Source organism: Sminthopsis crassicaudata, chromosome 2 (genome assembly GCF_048593235.1).
Source record: "Sminthopsis crassicaudata isolate SCR6 chromosome 2, ASM4859323v1, whole genome shotgun sequence".
Taxonomy (NCBI): Eukaryota; Metazoa; Chordata; class Mammalia; order Dasyuromorphia; family Dasyuridae; genus Sminthopsis; species Sminthopsis crassicaudata.
The window spans coordinates 617,891,446-617,910,167 of record NC_133618.1 but is presented as its reverse complement, the minus strand read 5'-3'; the positions used below and the strand labels follow the sequence as shown (position 1 = coordinate 617,910,167).

Genomic DNA, 18,722 nt, shown 5'->3' with positions numbered 1-18,722 from the left:
TATCAGTGCAAAAAATATTAAATTTCTTTTAAGTATATACTCTTTATTTCATTGGTGTAGGGAGCTCCTGTTGTAAAAATAAGTTTTATTTCATTATAGTTAACATTTATGAAGTAATTTGTGGCTTGTAAATTATTTTACATATATTATTTCATTGATCCTCACAAACCTGTGAGGTAAATGCTACCATTATATTCATTTTATAAGTAATGAAATTGATGGAGAGAGGTATAATGACTTGCCTGGAGTCATATACTCATTATGTATTGGGGGGAGAAGGAGAAAGGTCTTGGGGATAGTACATACAGGTCTTGATGATTCCAAAGCTGATTCTCTTCCATTATAATATGCCTATACTGCCTTACATTAATAACCACAACATCAGATCTTTGAATACTGACTTCTCAAGGCACACATGTGCTCTTATTAAGATAATATTAGAAACATTATTGATATAAATAAAATAAAACTTGAGCTGCAGCCACAGTCCATGTGAAAGAACAGTACAGTTGAACACAGTAAAAATATCCATACCCCTAAAATTAGTTTATTGATTTAATTCAATGCCAAACAAAATACTTTATAAAACTTGATAAAATGATACTGAAATCCAATTTTTGGGGGTTTTTATTTATTTTATTATTTTTTTTAATTTTATAATTATAAAAAAAATTTTGACAGTATATATGTATGAGTAATTTTTTATAACATTATCCGTTGTATTCATTTTTCCAAATTTTCCCCTGCCTCCCTCTACTCCCTCCCCTAGATGACAGGCAATCCCATACATGTGTTACAGTATAATCTAGATACAATATATGTGTGTAAATCCCATTTTCTTGTTGCACTTTAAGTATTAGATTCCGATGATATAAGTAACCTGGGTAGATAGACAGTAGTGCTAACAATTTACATTCACTTCCCAGTGTTCCTTCTCTGGGTGTAGTTGTTTCTGTCCAGCATTGATCAGCTGGAAGTGAGTTGGATCTTCTTTATGTTGAAGATTTCCACTTCCATCAGAATATGTCTTCATACAACATTGACGTGTACAGCGATCTTCTGGTTCTGTTCATGAAATCCAAATTTTAAAAAGCAAACAAGCAAGCAAACATATCAAGAGATGTTTTGACCTTACAAATGAAATTTGCCTTATCACACTTTAAAACATAATATAAATGATAATTATCAACATCATCTGGTACTGGACAACAAAATAAACAAAATAAGCAATGGGAATAATCCTCAAAAGAGATTTAATTAAACAAAAGTGAAGCATTTGGGTAAATCTGTGGAAAAAAGAAATAATTATAAGTATTAGAAAAACTAGATAGAAATTTGGGGGAAATTGATTAATTCTGTATAACAGGATACAATAAAAATTGTCTGTATCCATGAATTAAGCATTTTAAAGGTTAAAATGATATGAAATAACATTTGACTTACTTTTAGAGGGAAGATAATAAATTATTTGTTAAACAAATCACTGGGAAGAAATTCAAGAAATTTGATTGCATTTTTAAATGAACTCAATCAACTAGTTATGCAACAGAAACAATTTAGAAATGACTAAAAAAAAACCCAAAAGCCGTTGATTAAGGCAAAAATTGTGAGGCACAAATATATCCACTGTTTACTTTTTTTTTTTTATTCTGATTCATAGGGAAATTATATAAATTTATAAGAAAGTGATATAAATCTATGAAGGCAATCCCTATTTCTTAAAGGACACGAATGGGCAATTTACAAATGAAGAAATACAAATGAAAAATAACCAATAGAAATATGGTCAATCTCACTAATCAACAAAGAAATACAGATTATTTTATCTATGGCACTGATGAGGAGTAGACTGAGGTTCTAAACCGAGATGGGTCAGTTCCTTTTCTCTCTCTCCTTCCTTCCCCAAAGTAACCAAGGGCGGGGTTCCACAGCAAAGGAATTTGCTACTTAATGCTGTATGGAAACAAAGTCTTTATTGATAGTAAAGGGATGGACAGGCATTTGGCCTTCAGGAAGACCCAAACTGCCTGAAAGGGGGACGTCAGTTGACGGGCATTTGGCTGGTATATACCAAATGCAAAGATTTCATTTTTCAGCCTTCCTTCATACATACATGATGACTAGAGTCATCAAAACAATGTTTGCACAGAGATGTTATCAAGAGGTTCCAGAGATATTTGTCAATAATACCAGAATTCTCTGTTGTTGTAAATAAGACAAAAATTCTCTATTGTTATCTCCTTCAGTCTCTCCCCAAAAAGGAATTTCAGATCATTAGAATGGGGGCTGAAAACTGAAACTAGCCCAAAGGAAGTTGGAGATTAAACAAGGAATATCAAAGGGGGCTACGGCCCCCAACAGCACTATTCTTGTTTCCATCCTGTGTCCTCAGTAAAAGGACACAGGTAATTAAAAAAGAATATTTTGTTTAAAAAAAAAAGTGGAGTTGAAGTCATTTTAATGAAGGGAAACTAGAAACAATCTACTCCAACAGGTAGGGATTCTGTGACCAGTATCTAAGCAATGGAACACTAGACTGATAAACATCATATACAGATAATCATTTACAGAGAATCTCAAAAGCTATTAAAGCTTTAAATTACACTAAGACTTTGAGGACACTTTAAATATAAAGAATAAAAAATATGCAAAGACAATAAAGAAATAATACAAATCAAAGAAAAAATTACTAGAAAATTAATGTGTAGATTAATTTTATATAAAATAATTTATATGAACCTATATGTTATTTGAGCAATCAAACTAAGAAAAGTCAGTCAGTCAACTAGTACTTATTAAACAGCCAGTGTGTGTCAAGTACTAGGCTAAGTGCTGATTAATCAAAAGGCAGCCCCTATTCTCAAGGTGATCACAGTCTAATGAAGGGGGCAATATGCAAACAACTATGTAAAAACTGAATCTATATAGGATAAATAGGGGATAACCTTAAAAGAGAAAACCTAATGATTAAAGGTCATAGGAAAAAACCTTTTCACAGAAGATAGGACTTGAAGGGAAGTTGGGGGAAAGAAATAAGGGAGCGAGGGGGCAAGTAAGTGATGTGGTGAATAAAGCACCTGGTCTGGAGTCAGGAGGACCTAAGTTCAAATCCAGCTTCTGGTTCAAGTCACTTAGCCCCGATTGCCTAAAAAAAATTTTTTTAAACATACAATAAGGTTATTATTTAACTAAAAGCAAAGGAAAAAGCAGGAGGACGAGAAAGTTCTAGGCATGAGGATAATCAGTAAAAAAGCCTAGAATCAGAAGGTGGAGTGCTACATATCAGGAACAACAAGGAGGTCAATGCCATTGGATCACAAAGTACATAGTTGAGTGGCTGGGAAGATAATCATAATACCCTGCACAGTATAGGAAAGTTTGGAGAAAAAAAATGAGTTCCATTGTAGATACATTGTAAATACAGAATACAATACATTGTAAATACAGAAAGAATTGAGAAGTTGAAAGATTAGCGGTCATGGGAAGAACAATGAACATGTTTTGAGTTGCAAAGCATAGATAGAGATAGAATGGCAGACTCTGATCACATAAAAAAAAAATTGAGTTTAAAATATCTACAGAGCATCTAGTTTGAGAGGTCCAGGAGACAGCTAAGGATGTCAGTCTAGAGGTCAGAAAAGAGGTGAAATTAAACAAATACACTTGAGAATCATCTGCATAGAGATGATAGTTGAATCAATGAAAGTTTATGAGCTCTCTATAAGGAAAAAAGAGGAAAAAGGAAAGGGCTTAGAATAGAGCTTTGGGGAAACAGTCACAGTTGAAAATAGAGAACTAGATGAAAATCTAGCAAAATCTTCTCATAGAAAGAATCATAAGAATCTACAGAAAGTATCAAGGAGAAAAGTTCCAAAAGCACAGAGAAGTCAAGAAAGGCCATTAGATTTAAAGAGAGTCATTTTAATTGAATGAAGAAATTGGAGTCAGAATGCAGAGTTAAAAAGAAAATGAAGGGGCAGCTAGGTGGCTCAGTGGATAGAGCACCAGCCCTAAAGTCAGGAGGACCTGAGTTCAAATGTGACCTCAGACACTTAATACTTCCTAGTTGTGTGACCCTAAGCAAGTCACTTAACCCCAGCCTCAAAAAAAAAAAAAAAAAAAAAAAAAAAAAAAGGTAGGTGAGAAGAAAAGAAGAGAAAATATCAATTGTAGATCATCATCTAGAACAAAATAACCCAAAAAGTGAGAAAAGATATAGGAGTTAGTGGATGGATCAAGAAAGGATTTTTTTTTTTTGGAGGATTAGGGGAAACACAATAATTTAGGTTTGGGAAACAGCCAGTAGATCAATACTGAAGATAAGTGAGCAAAATAGAAGGGAAGCTAAAGATAGTATGGACTTGTATCACTTATGCATGTAAAGAAAGGGTTTGGCTTGGCAAGGAAAAGTCCCACCTCTTTATATAAGACAGGATTGAAGGAAATGGTGGCAGAAAGCATCTGGGTAAAATGAGGAGGAGAAAAAAATTAAGAACTTCCATTCATTGTCTCATTTTTTTTCTTCAGCATAATATAAAGGATGGTTCTCAACTGAGAGAATGGGTTAAAAGGAGAGCCATGAGAAGTTTGAAAAAAGTTGAAAAAGTCTGGAAAACCTACTGTAGTAAGTTGAATAGTTAGTCAGTTAAGGAGGTATAAAAAATATTACTTTGCAGGAGTAAGAGCCCAATTGAGATTATGTAACTTAAGTTTGTATTAGACTTTGCACAGTTTCATGATTTTTCTCCATCTTCATTTAGCAATGTGTAAGCAGAAGAAAAAGCAGCAGATGGTGGGAATAATCTAGGGAAGAGACTTAACAGGCAAAACCTTTAAGAAATAAAGGGGACAAGAGACTCAACAGTAGGAGACAGTATAAAGTTAAACTTATTCTCCAAGAGATAAAGATGGAGAACGAAGGAGAATATAGCTAGGCATAGGAATAATGGTTTGGGAAAGAATTGAAGGTTAGAGGTCATGGGAAGAACAATAAACATGTTTTGGAATTGCAAAACAGAGAAGGAAGTAGAATGGCAGACTGATCAATTAAAGGAATTTCAGAGCTCCTGAATATAAAAGTAGTGCATCTGTGTAGGGCTAGATCAACAATATAACTTACCGTATGTATTTGAGGTGAGACTATTGTTCATGGGAATGATTTAAGTTGAGGAACTAGGATTTTAGGGTATTTGAGAAAATATCAAAATGTATATTGAATTCCCTTAGTATTTTAAAAGCAGGGAGAAAGAGGGGGGGAGAGAACATTTGTGAGCCAGGCACTATTTTAGTGAAGAAGGGAGAAAGGAAAACAAACTGGAATTTGGTTAGACAGTCACCAGAATCCCAATTGGGTGACAAAGATGGATTGAAATAAACCTCTAAGGAAAAAAAGCTACCAAGTGATGGTGGTAGAGAAAAATCCTAGAAATGGCAATAGGGAGCAAAAAGTATTCCAATTCTTCCACCACAACCAGTAGAAGGTTGGGGGGAGGAGATTTTGAGTGAAAAAAATATAAGCACTCTTGAAAAAGGTGCCCAGGGAAACTGTGTCAGGAATCAGGACTTAGGGAGCATAAGAAGTTAGGAGTGGGAAAAGCAAAGGTTTCAGATGAAAGCTCATTTGTTACCTAAGAAGCAGGTATTCTAAAATAGAATATTAAGGGAAAAAGTAGCTAAGTTTTTGTTAAAATATATTTTAGTATAGCTTCATTCAATGTTTAATTTGGTTCATAATAAACATTATATAAAGAAAAAAGTAGTTCTTCTCTAAGAGTTATTTGAGTGTCCTGCTTTCTTCAGATTCTCATTCTATTTCTTAGACTGTAGACATTTAATAACTGACCTGTAGTAAAAGCATAGCATCTGAAATAAGGACACATCGGAAGAAATATAATTTCCAAAACAAGTCTCATTTTACTTCAACCTCATGTGAATGTTAGATTAGTTCTAAGAGATATATCAACAAGTTGTGTTATTTAGAAGTTGACCAGGATGTTGAAAGAGCTTGGAAACCACACTACCAATTATTGTAACTGGTGATATATAACCTGAAGAAGAGAACATGTTCACAGTTTTTAATTATCAGAAAAGTGGGGATTGAATTAGATGTATTCTGCTTGGCCGAGAAGAATAGAACTCGGTGAAGATTTTAAGGAAAGCAAATATTGGTTTAGTATAAGGAAGAGCTTCTTAATGATTAAAATCTCCCAATTGTTTAGTGGATTTCCTTGAAAGATAAATGAGCTCTCCACTGTTAGAAGTATTCAAGCCAACTGGTCCTCTGAGATCCCCTCCACCTCTCACATTCTATGGTCCCTCTGCAATGTGAAAGTTGTCCAATTGGAGCTGTCCTGCAATGTCCCCAAATCCTCATCATTTTGTTGTCTCTTTCAGTTCTCCCAGTTCATCCATCCTCTCAAAAAGAACACAACCTGGGCCTTCTCTCTGAGGGCCAAGAACTCCTTGTTCTACATGCAAACATATTAAATCTATCTCACAAGCAGACAGCTCCTGCCGCCTGTCTGTGGATTAAAGGAATGATCACAATGAAATCGTCACAGTTCAGAAACTCAATTTCATTAGTTCACCCAATAGCCACGAGACACTAAAGAATTGATTTGTGCTAGACAAATTCACAGTAAACAGATTTGTAAGCCAAAAAGCCAATTTATTAATTTATAATGGGAGGAGTACCTTACCAGTGGCCAACATCTTCGTGTTTATGGTTCAAGGCACTATCTTCCCTGGATCAAAGTACTGGGGAAGTAGACACATTGATCAGAACCTGGATTCAAGCCCTGGCTCTCACCTTCCCGTTCAGTCAGTCTTAGGAGAGTCATTTTATTCAATCATTCAGTCATTCAATGAGCATTAAGTGCCTACTTTGTGCCAGGCAATGGGAAAACAGTGATAAAACACAGTCCTTGCTCTCAAGGAGCTATGCAATGGAAACCTCATATACACAAGTAAGTTAGATAAGGAAATACAGAAAACATGTGAAGTAATTTCAGAATGGATCAAGGAATCTAAAAATGAAGAAGCGGGTTCAAAGGAAGGGGAGAAATTGAGAAATACCTCCAGAAGGAGGTGAACCATGAGAAGAGCCTTGAAGAAAGGTATAAATTTCAAGAAACAGATGTAAAAAGGAAGAATATTCTTTGCAGGTGGGCACCCTGTGCAGAAATGAAAATGGGAAAGGGGATGTTGTGAGGAACTACAAGTAGACTAATGTAGCTGAGCTACAGGCTGTGGTATTTCAAAAAGAGGAGCATTGTGTGAGGCAGCCAACAATGGAGCCAAGAAGATCTGAGTTCAAATACAGCCTCAGAAATTTGCTACTTGTATGACCTCGGACAAGTCACTTAACCCCAGTTGCCTAGACCAAAGAAATAAATGAGGAATACTGCATAGTAAGACTGAAAAGGTAAATTGTCACCAGATTACAAAGGGTTTTGAATGCCAAAAATGTTTGTCCCTAGAGAAATAGAAGTCACTTCTATTTCTTCTAGAGAAGGGGAGTAACATGATAGAACATTTTGAAACCTCAGTTTTCACATCCATGAAATGAGGACAACGGTATCTGCATTGCCTACCTGGCAGGGTGATGAAGAAAGTATTCTGTAGACTCTCTTTATAAATCCATATTACCAGACTGCCTACAAGATCTGGAGTTGGATCAAAGAAAATGTATAGCCATCATAATCTTAACGAATGTTTTACCGAGGATATGGGTGAGGGACTAAATCTCAAGTCCCTTCCTCTGGGAAGCCTCCATGCTGATTCCCAACTCTGGTTACACATTCCCTTTATTGGACATTCAGCAGAGACTGTGTGGTATCATTTTATCTCGATTGTGGGTTTTGTCTCTCTACCTATACAGGGAACTCCTGGAGGTGAGAGTTTGTGATTTCTCCTCCTGTCTCTTCAATAGTACCTAGCAATAGGGCCATCCAAGCATACGTTGGATGCTCTGTTTAATGATGGCAGTGACTTATGTCTGCCAAAGGCAATGTCTCTCCCTGGATAGGACTGGAAAAAACACCTAGGACATAGGAAGTTGAACATTTTTCCACCCTGACCCTGACTTAGGCAGATGCCTCTGTTCCCCCAAGGTCTGGGACTGGCTCTTCCTAAAGTAAGGAAAAAAGCCAAGAGTTTCTAACATTTCTTTTGTCTGAGAATCTCAATGTTTATAGCCAGCTTATTCCAGGTGAGATGGCATGGACTCCATTCAACTCATAACCCTCCCCTAGCTTCTGCAGTCTTGGTGGGAAATCCTTAAAGCAACCATGCATGGGCATTCTCCTGGGGGTGGGACAGGACATTCAATCTAAGGAAGAAGTTTTGTGGTCACTAAGTCCTACAGTATACAGGGTAGGAAGTTGTAGAGGGTCAGAGTTTGTCACTAACACTGGTCCCTATCACCCCATTCTGAAGTTGAGATAAAGAGAATATTAGATGAGATAGAATGTATATGAAGGACATACTGTGTTATAAGCCTGGAAAAGTAGTCTGTAGTTAGATGATTAAAAGCTTTTTAAATGCCAAGAGAATCAAAGCTTTATCTTAAAGACAGCAGGAATCCACTGGGATTATTCAGACCCAGGTTTCAGCCAGCCTGAAGGGTCCAGGACAAAAAGGTCCAGGGATGCTGAAGAATCAAGAACACTGGATTTCTCATGGGTCAGTGGCTGGGGGCTGGGCTCTGCTAAGGGTTCTTGGGAAATAGGGCTCTTTTCCTAACTGGATGTGTTCATCTTTTGTTTTTCAGATGAACCGCCCTATCCAGGTGAAGCCTGCTGACAGTGAAGGCCGAGGAGGTAGCGCGTTGCCCTTTCCCATACCCTGGGATTGGGAGGGTGGGAGTGGGAAATAGGGGAAAGAAGAACCTTCCCTTTGACCCCCAGTCCAGGATCTGTGTGCCCAGTGAGGGTAGAACTAGAGGTTTGGGACTTGTTGGCTTCCACTAGGATGTCTCTGAGGTCAGGAATGGGGTGGAGACAGGCACCTCAGAAAAGCGTAGGAGCGCCTTTTGGGGAAGCCCAAACCTCAACTTCCCCATGAGGGCGGCCCCTGAACCTGTGAGGACCTGACTGTGTCAGCCATCACAGCTTCCCAGGGGTCTGTCCTCCACAACAATTTTATGCAGCCTCTGGGAAGAGAGAAAGAAGGGAGGATGCTCTCCCAGAGCAAGGGCAGGCTCTCTAGGCCGGGAAATTACAGAACGGCAGGAAATTACAACAGTCCTCTTGTAATTCTAACATCCAGCCAGGAACGCTGTAACATTTCACTAATTTTGGTTTAGATTGCTTTCCCAGGGTTGCCTGATAATATTATTTTCAGGTCCTTCATTTGCAACTTGGGGAGAGAGGGAAGAAAAGCAGGAAGAGAATATACATTCTCTGAGTCTCATTCAGACTCTAAATCTAGATCCGATAATCCATATTGAAAGGTGGGGTCTAATACTAGAGACCAGCAAGGTGGGACAGTGGATAGAGTAATGGCCCTCCCTGGAGTCAAAAGCACCTGCCTCAGATACATATTAGCTGTGTGACCCTGGACAAGTCTCTTAACCAATTGCTACTCCCCTCAAAAAAAGCAGTGTGGAACAGTAGGGAGCACCTTAGAGATAAGAAGACATGGATTCTTGTCCTGTCTCTGACACATCCCAATGCTATGACCCTCAATGAGGTTATTTAATTAATTTCTCGATATCTTGGGAAACTCTTTAAGACAGGGATTCTTAAATTTTTTTTTTTTTATTTTTTTTGGTCCCATGAATTTCTTGGACAATCTGGTGAAGCCTTTTCAGAATAATATTTTTAAATAATTAAAAGAAATTCTAAATTTCAGTTAAAGGTTAATAAAAACAAAAATAAAGATCTGATCTGTTTCCCATCTCTGGAATCTATCAGGAGTCCATGGACCCCAGATGAAGAATCCTTGCTGTAAGACAATAAGATCTAGATCTCTTGATGGTCTACTTTGGAAGGAATTTGTTCATTGGAAGCTCCCTTTATAAATTAAATCACCCCTCTAAAAAAAAAAATAGAATTCCTTTAGATGTGAAAAACAGGTGTTTGGAGGGAGACATGAGCCTTGAAGAAATCTGCCTTCACTGAGATAGAGGATGGTTATCTACATACCTTACTCTTTCCCTATCTAATCTGAGTCAATATGTAATGTTGGTCAATACTGCTTTGATGAACAATGTGGTCTTTGTACCCTCCCCCACCAACTCATTCTGTCCCTCCTCACCCTACACTAAAGTACCTCTGAAGTGAGGCTAGACTCAGCCCACCCTGAGAACTTTGAACTTTAGCACTGACCACTAAGAAAACCGCCAATCACCAGACCCCACAAGTCCCTGTTAGATGCTCCGCTTTCTCCAGTCTGGGAAGGAACTTGAGGAACAGTCAGAGGATGAGGGTCTAAGACCAAAGAAAGAGCATGATCAGAGGGAAGTCCTCCAATCATGAGAAAACCCATCCCCAGAGTTCTGCTCACCTCAAAAATGACTCCCAATAGTTTGCTGGTGGAAAGAATATGGAGCCTGGGGAGAAACTATCTGTGTGCTGCATCTGTTGTAAGGGGTCACCTTCTCAAGCCCCACAAGACCCTGGCCTTTACAGGCTGCAACAAGGGTCTGCTCCACTCTGATGGGCTGAAGTACTTTTCTCCCTTGGACCCCAGAATCCAGCCTGCCTGCCTTCTATTTCCACAGGCTGGGACACCACTATCAGCCACTAGCATTTCCTCTTAACCTTAGAATCTTCAGCCCCTTGAAGCATTTCATTTTGTTGTGAACAATAACTGGTAGATAGATCGCTGTTAGGGCAGCCAAAGGGGAGGAGAAAGGGCTATCAAAACACACAAACTGTCTGGTAAGAGATTCAAAGAGAATCTCAGATGAGCTGACTCATAACCTCATCTAGATCCAAGAGCTTCAGGTTCTAGCCCTACGACCTCCTGAAAGAGCCGATGTTGTCCATCTTGCCTTACCACCTTACATTGCCCTTTCTCCCCTCCATGGCCGGCCTTCCTTTACAAATGAAAGGTTTCTCATGGGACTTCCTCCCTTCATCCCCTCCATATTCCACCTTGTCTGGAAACTGCCTTGTGCTAGGGGAATGACCAAGGGCACTTAGTAAAAGGTAGGGGTCACCCCAGGAATTGGGCAGCTTCAAGGTCATTATATGGATGGATTCAAAGCCCTCAACACACTAGAAGAGGAAGTTACTTCCATCCCAGGCATAGGGAGGATGGATGGAGACTCAGAGCCAAGGAAAAAGGTCTCTGGGATTTAATTCAGCAAACACATGCTGGGCATCCTGCCAGGCCCGAGGACGGATGCATAATTTTGATAAGGCAGTGACTGCTCTCATACTGGGCTAGTGTAAAATAGGATCAGTGTTAGAGACAGGGAACTTGGTGTTAGGGTCTTAGTGATGGAAATGGATGTTTAAAAGTTAGGGACAGGGTTCAACTGAGAACTTCAAGAAGAGTTTAGTTATGGAAACGGGAGCTGGGTGGAAGAAGCTTAATGAGGGAAATGCAATCTCTGTGTTAGTGATAGAAACTAGGAAGGCAGGGAGAGGGGCATTTGGTGAGGGGCGTTCGGTGAGGGGTGTTCAGTGAGGGGCATGGTAGGTCAACTATGGGGAGCAGGGTTCTGTGTTCGACAAAGGTTTCGTTCATTCAGGCCCTGTTTTATGGGCTGCATGGGAAGAGCCTGGGCTGCAAACTAGAAGGGGACCTTCACTGGCCCCAGGGTCCCTGGAAGAGTAAGAGAAGTGGGGAATTTGGACTTTGTAGTCAAGGCTAGGATTCATGAGAAGGGCTAGGCAGGTGGGACTCAGCCCTAGGGTCACCACATGGGGCTTGCCTTCAGAAGACAGGAAGCTCTTCGTGGGGATGCTGGGGAAGCAGCAGAGCGAGGAGGATGTCCGGCGGCTGTTTGAGCCTTTTGGCCAGATTGAGGAGTGTACCATCCTCCGGGGCCCTGATGGAACTAGCAAAGGTGTGGGCCCATTACTCTGTGCTGATCCCAACCTCGACCCTATAACCTCGTCCTAACCCTGAAACCCCATCCTAATCCCATGGTCCCATGATCCCAACCTAATCCCATCCTGAACCTCATGACCTCTCTGACTGTACCACTACACAGCCCTTTGGCCCCAGACTGACCCAATAGACTGGGTCTGGATCCTGTGATCTAAGCTGACCCTATAATCCTGACCCTGACCCAACAACAACCCAATTTTATCCTGAAAATCATCATCATGTGGTTTGATGATGAGGATCTAACCCCCACACATGATCTGCGTTCCACAATTTAACTTAACTTCAACTTTATCTTGCTCCAGGCTGCGCTTTTGTGAAATTCGGGAGCCACGCGGAAGCCCAGGCTGCCATCAACAGCCTGCACGGCAGCCAGACCATGCCGGTGAGGAGAAGTCCCAGGGGCAGGGAGGAACGGGATTGTCCAGAGACACCCCCCCCCACGTGTTAGTGACAAAGATCCTGGGGGGAGGTGGGATCCGTTTCTTGTCCCCATTCCACTTTCCCACGGGCTTCCTTGGTAAACCTGCCTCCCAAATTATGGATCTCCTCTTAATCCACCCTGCCTCAGTTTCTCCCTACAAAAATAGAGAGAGTTACAAACTTGGGAAATGGAGGCGAGGCAGGGGTTCAAAGCATGAACGTTCTCCCAAGGGGAGAGAGCGCCCGGGATCCTCCAATCGCTCCCTCCGTCCTCCCCCGCCTCAGGGAGCCTCCTCCAGCCTCGTGGTGAAGTTTGCTGACACAGACAAGGAGAGGACCCTCCGGAGGATGCACCAGATGGCTGGGCAGCTGGGCATCTTCCACCCAATGACTGTCCAGTTCGGAGCCTGCGGAGTGTACACCCAAGCGGTAGGAGAGCCCCCTCTGACGGGTCCCTCCTTCCCCCCCACGGGGCCTTTTCCCTTGGCTCTCCCCGGTAGTGCCTTTGCCTGCATTAACTCCCACAGGAATGGCTGCCCCTTGCTCGGGGGATCCGTGGGGTACTTTCATCCGTAACCAGCGTGACCCACCCTTTCTCCTCTCCCCCTTTTCTTCTCCCGCCCCTGCCCCTCTCCGCCCTCGCTCCCCCCTGCAACGGCTTCTTGCACCTTCAAGATAATGCAGCAGCAGGCGGCTCTGATGGCAGCTCAAGGAACGTGCCTCAACCCCATGGCGGCCATTGCCGCCGCCCAGATGCAGCAGATGGCCGCCTTCAACGTCAGCGGGCTCATCGCCACCCCCGTGACACCCTCATCAGGTACGGGTCCCCCCCTTAAGCGGGGCAGGGGACGGTGGGGGCGGGGTGGCTGGGAAAGGAGGGTGATTGTCAGTCAGCACCCCGCAGCGTGCCCAGAATTAGCCAGGCCCCTCTAAAGACCAGGCTGAAAGGCGAGGTTTCAAGCGAGGCTCTTGCATCACGACCGCTCCATTCCCTCCCATCCTCTCATCCCGGGCAAAGGTCCGCAGGGAACCTCCTCCCTGATAGGCTCCACCCCCAGGGGAGTTCGGAGCTAGCCCTACGCTTTTCCCCGAAGCCTGGGGCCTTGACCTCTGCTTGGAGGGAAAAGGTGCCGGCGCTAGCGCCAGCCACTGCCCGCCCCGTCCGGGCCCAAGGCCTGACTTGGCTTCCCTATGGCCCCTAGGTACGAGCACACCGCCAGGCATCAGCACCGGCACTGTCCCCAGCATTGCCGCTCCCATTGGGGTGAATGGATTCAGTCCCCTCACCCCCCAGACCAATGGGCAGCCGTCCTCGGACACCCTCTTCACCAACGGTCTCCACCCCTACCCAGGTGGGCACCTCCTCCCCCGCCCTCCCCGCCCACAGTCCCCAAACACCAGGCCCCAGAGGCCCAAAGCCCGCGACCAGGGAGGAGAGTTCTCCCACCCGCGGCCTCCGCCTCCTCCTTCACACTCATAGCTTCTCTCTGTCTGTTTCCTCCCGTGTGTGTCTCTCTCCCTCCGGCTCTTCTCCGCCCCCCGTGTTTCTCTCTTCCTCGCCACTCTGTCTGTTTCTGTCTCTCACCAGCTCAGAGCCCCAGTGTGGCAGACCCCCTCCAGCAGGCCTACGCAGGAATGCAGCACTATGCAGGTCTTGCTTCAGACTTCTCGTGGTCTTTTCCCTGGTCCCTCGTTCCCGCCTCCTCCCTCTAGGCTGGGTTGGGGGGGAGAAGGACAGGAGAGGGGCTTGGCCGGAGGAGCTCCTGGATCTCCCTCTGGTCGCCTAGGGGAGGGAGCACCAGCTCCCAACTAGGGGGAGTACACAGAGTGCCCCTCCTTGGGGAGTCCCCACATAAATACAAAGTCCTCACCTTCGGGAGTGCTCAGTGTTGTGGGAGAGACAATGCTACACATAGACAGGATTTATAGATAGAAACCCAGAAATGACCGGTATGTGCTAAGAGAAAAAGAGCGGGAATGAGACCTGACTAGGCTATGTGGAAAGGGCTCCCGGCCCCCAACCTTCTTTCCTCTGTTTCCAGCAGCATACCCAGCCGCCTATGCCCCTGTGAACACAGCCTTCCCCCCACAGCCCCCGATCCTGCCTCAGCAGCAGAGAGAAGGTGAGAAAGGGCGGGGCCAGGGCGGGAAACTTCCCCACCCGCACTGGGCGGGGGTCTAGCTCCCCTTCTTCCTCCTCCCGCCCCTGCCAGGACAGGGAGGCGAAATCTCGCCTTTTCCCCAAGCCTGCAGTGTTGCTCAGATCTTGTCAGTTGAGGCTAACGTGGGATCCCCTGAATGGGGATCTGACTGGGATATGACAACACCAGGAGGGGGGGGGATGAGACCATTCTCCTAGAAGCCTTTGAGTTCCCGGAGTACCGAACTGTCTCCCAGACCCCAGACAAAGCCTTGCCTCCCTGAGGGCCAAAAGGGAGGTTTCCTCACTGATCGGCCCTTTCCCTCTGCCGCCAGGTCCTGAAGGCTGTAACCTCTTCATCTATCACCTGCCCCAGGAGTTCGGGGATGCCGAGCTCATGCAGATGTTCCTGCCTTTCGGCACTGTCATCTCTGCCAAAGTCTTTGTAGACCGTGCCACGAACCAGAGCAAATGCTTTGGTGAGTTTCCTATTCCTGTGACCTCGGGAGCCCTGACACCCTCCCTTCCAGCACAGTGCCCATGCCCTCACACCCACCTGTTACCTCTGATCCAAAGGCCAAGGCCTGTAACCATGACACCCCAGTCCCAAGACAATATCTGACCCCTCATCCCGAGGCCATAACCTTTCTCTTCTTTTAATAAAGCTTTTTATTTTCAAAACATATGCATGGATAATTTGGCAACACTGACCCTTCATAGCCTTGTGTTTAGAATGTTCTCCTCCTTCCCCCCACTCCTCCCCTAGATGGCAAACAATTCAATATTATGTTAAACATGTTAAAATATGTATTAAATCCAATGTGCATAAACATACAATTTTCTTGCTGCACAAGAGAAATCAGATCAAAAAAAGAAAGTAAATGAGTAAGAAAACAAGATGCAAGTGAACAAGAACAAAAAGAATGAGAATTTTATGTTGTAGTCCAGGTTCAATTCCCATTGAGTGGGCTCTCTCCATCACAAGATCATTAGAACTGAAGGCCAGAAACTTTCAAATGAATTTTTAAAATGTGTAATCTGAGGAACTTCTTGAAATTTGAGCTGCCCTAAAATGGAAGAGACTGCCTCCAAACATGAGAGTTTCCAGTGGACACTCCCTTATCAGGGATGTTTTAGGGAGAAATCCTATTCAGGTATGTCTGTGATAAGATGAATTCTGAGTTACTGACCAACGTTGAGGTTCTGTAGAACTACATTACAAGTAAGGGCTTAAATTAGGTAAAGATGCATTCGATTCATGTAAGAGAGATCTAGAATCAGGACTGGTGCACTAAAAGCTCTCGGTGATCAGAGATCCTAAGCAAACAAGTACCCTTTAAGGGAAGACAATAGTACAGGATTTCAAAATACCTATTACTGGGACAGACCCTGGTTTAGGAGCCTGGAACTTAGATGAAGCAAGATACTAACCTCTGTGTTCTAAGAGGAAATCTGATAACAAGGCAAGGATGATGTATACTCTCCAAGTCTTTTTATATATTAACCTGAATATGGGCAACCCTGGCTCACAATAACCTGCAAGTGCTCCTGAAACCATTTGGAAAGAATCTCCGTGGGTATAATTGTACTCTGATAATAGCTAAGTAAGGGTTAAAAGAACTGAGACTATGGTGGTCTTCCTGGAGAAAAAGAAGGAATGGGAGAAAAGAGAAGAGGAAAGAGCATTCAGGGAGGAACTAGACAGATCAGTGTGGGATGGAACACTGAGGAAAAATAGACTCCAGTCAGCAAATTCTCACTCCTTTGAAGTCTTCTTTGGTATAAGATTCACTTCCATCCCAATCAATGAATCAGTCCAGGGTAAGGCATTAGTGAACCAAGACTTTCAGGATAAGGTAAACTTGGTTCTATATTCTCTCTTTTTCTCGCTCTATCTGTATGTGTCTCTCTGCCTCTCTCTGCCTCTCTCTCTCTCTCTCTCTCTCTCTCTCCTTCCTTTCACTCAAGAACTATTATGAAATTTGGGCATTAGGGACCCATACTGACGTATGATTGGAGAAAAGAAGGATTGGAGAATTATATTATTGATTTAGAAACATTTATCAGGTTGAAAAATTGTGAAAATATGTATAGAAAAATTACACATGTTTAACATATATTGGATTACTGCCATATGGGGAAGGGAGGGGAAAAATTTGGAACATAGAGTTTTACAGGGGTGAATGTTGAAAATAATCTATGCATAGATTTTCAAAATAAAAAGCTTTAATAATAAAAAATAAAAAAGTTAATTGAAAACTAAACAAAATTGCTAAAAAAAATTTTGAATGTAATTGTAAAAAAGAAATTAAAAACAAACACCTATGAGATTGTAAGGCTGGAAGAAAGGGACATGAGATTATGAACTATGAAGTTTTGTGGGAGGGAAAAGAGTAGCTATGGGGCTTAGGGACTTGTGGGAGAATGGCAAGGGCTTTCTTGTGGGATGACATAGAGAGTTAAAAGGGTGGAAATGATTATCATCTCCCTCCCCACTCCTTAGGGTTCGTTAGCTTCGACAATCCAGCCAGTGCGCAGACGGCCATCCAGGCCATGAATGGCTTTCAGATTGGCATGAAGCGGCTCAAGGTTCAGCTGAAGCGGCCAAAGGATGCCAACCGGCCCTACTGATCCAGCCGTGACTGACTACAGACAGGTGAGATGGGCAAGGTCAGGGTCAGGGAGCAGGTGTCTAAAGCCACCCTCGCTGCAGGTCAGATAGTGCCCTGGCTGGTGCTGCCTTGTCAGCTGGCTCACCCCCATTTCTGAACTAGAGTCCCCAAGTCTGAAGTTGATCAGATCTTGTCAGTTTAGGCTAACATGAGCTGAATGGGACCTTACCAGTTTTTGACAAAACCAGGAAGGGGGGGGGGAATAGTCCTCATGGGGATGAGACCATTTTTCTAGAAGCCCTGTCCCTTTGAGTTCCTGAAGTACCAAATTATCTCCTAGATCCCGAAACAACCTTGGACTAGAGTCACCATCACCCTAAGTCAGCAGAGTGCCCAGTCCTCCTCAGAAGCCAATATTGGTTCCAGCCACACCAGCCGTACATTTTGACACAGCCCAGTATTTGAGTAGGGCCTGGAGATTTGTAGGAAAGGGAATCCTGTGATGGAGGCTCTAGTCAGTTGAGTCCCAGAAGGGAATGATAAGAAATAACATCTCAGCACTTCTCAGGAAGGTTCAAGTCACCTCTCCTGCTAGAAAAGAGCTCTGGATTTTATGTTAAACGGATACAAATGTTCTAATGATATCCATCAGTCTAGTCTCTTCTGTACTGGGAGGTTTGATGAGTTAGGTGCAGAGATGGAAGGGCCAATTTTAAGAGCTACAGTGGGTGGGAATTTCTGGTTTAAAAAAAATTTTTTTAAGATAGATTGAACATTCTTTAGAATGAGAAAAGGCCATCAAACCAACTCTTCTTCTCTTTATGTTTTGTTTTTCCAACCCAATCACCACCCACCAGACCAGATGGCCCCACAGTGGCTTTCTAGCTGTTATGGGAGACCCCAAAATACCCTATCCCTCCCCAAATAACCTGAAACTGTAAGTCACTTAAGCATGGTGTCATCTGTCCACTGATGACGTCATGTGGCCAGTTGTGAGGTCGTTGCATGATGTGCCTTTAAGTCCTCAATCTTGTGCTCTCAGTTCTCTACCCTTCCCCCACCTCTTAGGGGTCTTTCTCTTGGGGGATTGTGGAGTGCCGTACTTAGTGCCCATGGTGGAGAGTTATTGGAGTGTTGGTTGATCTGTCTTGATTAGTTGTGACTTTGAACTTTGCTTCTTCTTCTTTTTCCTCCCCCTCTTCCTCCTCTTGAGTTCCAACCTTCCTTCTTTTCTTCCCCCTCCTCTTCCTCCATTTCTTCCTCCTCTTCCCCATATCTTCTCTTATATTTTCTTCTCTTATCCTTCCTCCTCATATTTCTCCTTCTCTTCTTTTTTCATCTTTTATCTTTCTTTTCCTCCTCCTCTCTTACTTCTTCCCACTCTTCCCCCTTCTTCTTGTGTTCTTTCCAAACTTACCATTCTTTCTTGTGTTGTAATGTGACAATGTATGCTTGCATTCGATGTCCTGTGTGATAAGGATGATTTA

At 43.0% G+C, this 18,722-nt stretch overlaps 1 protein-coding gene across 27 annotated transcripts in view; it reads left to right on the top strand.

The window, feature by feature from the left end:
* The window catches only part of CELF6 (CUGBP Elav-like family member 6), a 98,958-nt gene that overhangs the window by 69,294 nt on the left and 10,942 nt on the right, over window positions 1–18,722 (top strand). For 2 of the 27 annotated variants that reach the window (XM_074296205.1, XM_074296203.1), the window contains exons 3-12: window positions 8,771–8,819; window positions 11,891–12,019; window positions 12,366–12,445; window positions 12,715–12,912; window positions 13,159–13,300; window positions 13,686–13,835; window positions 14,072–14,134; window positions 14,526–14,606; window positions 14,959–15,102; window positions 17,127–17,279. In XM_074296205.1, the coding sequence (XP_074152306.1) occupies window positions 8,771–8,819; window positions 11,891–12,019; window positions 12,366–12,445; window positions 12,715–12,912; window positions 13,159–13,300; window positions 13,686–13,835; window positions 14,072–14,134; window positions 14,526–14,606; window positions 14,959–15,102; window positions 17,127–17,254 (1,164 nt within the window). In that variant the 3' untranslated portion in view covers window positions 17,255–17,279. The other 25 variants (XR_012487113.1, XM_074296204.1, XM_074296213.1 and 22 more) reach the window with 25 other exon arrangements.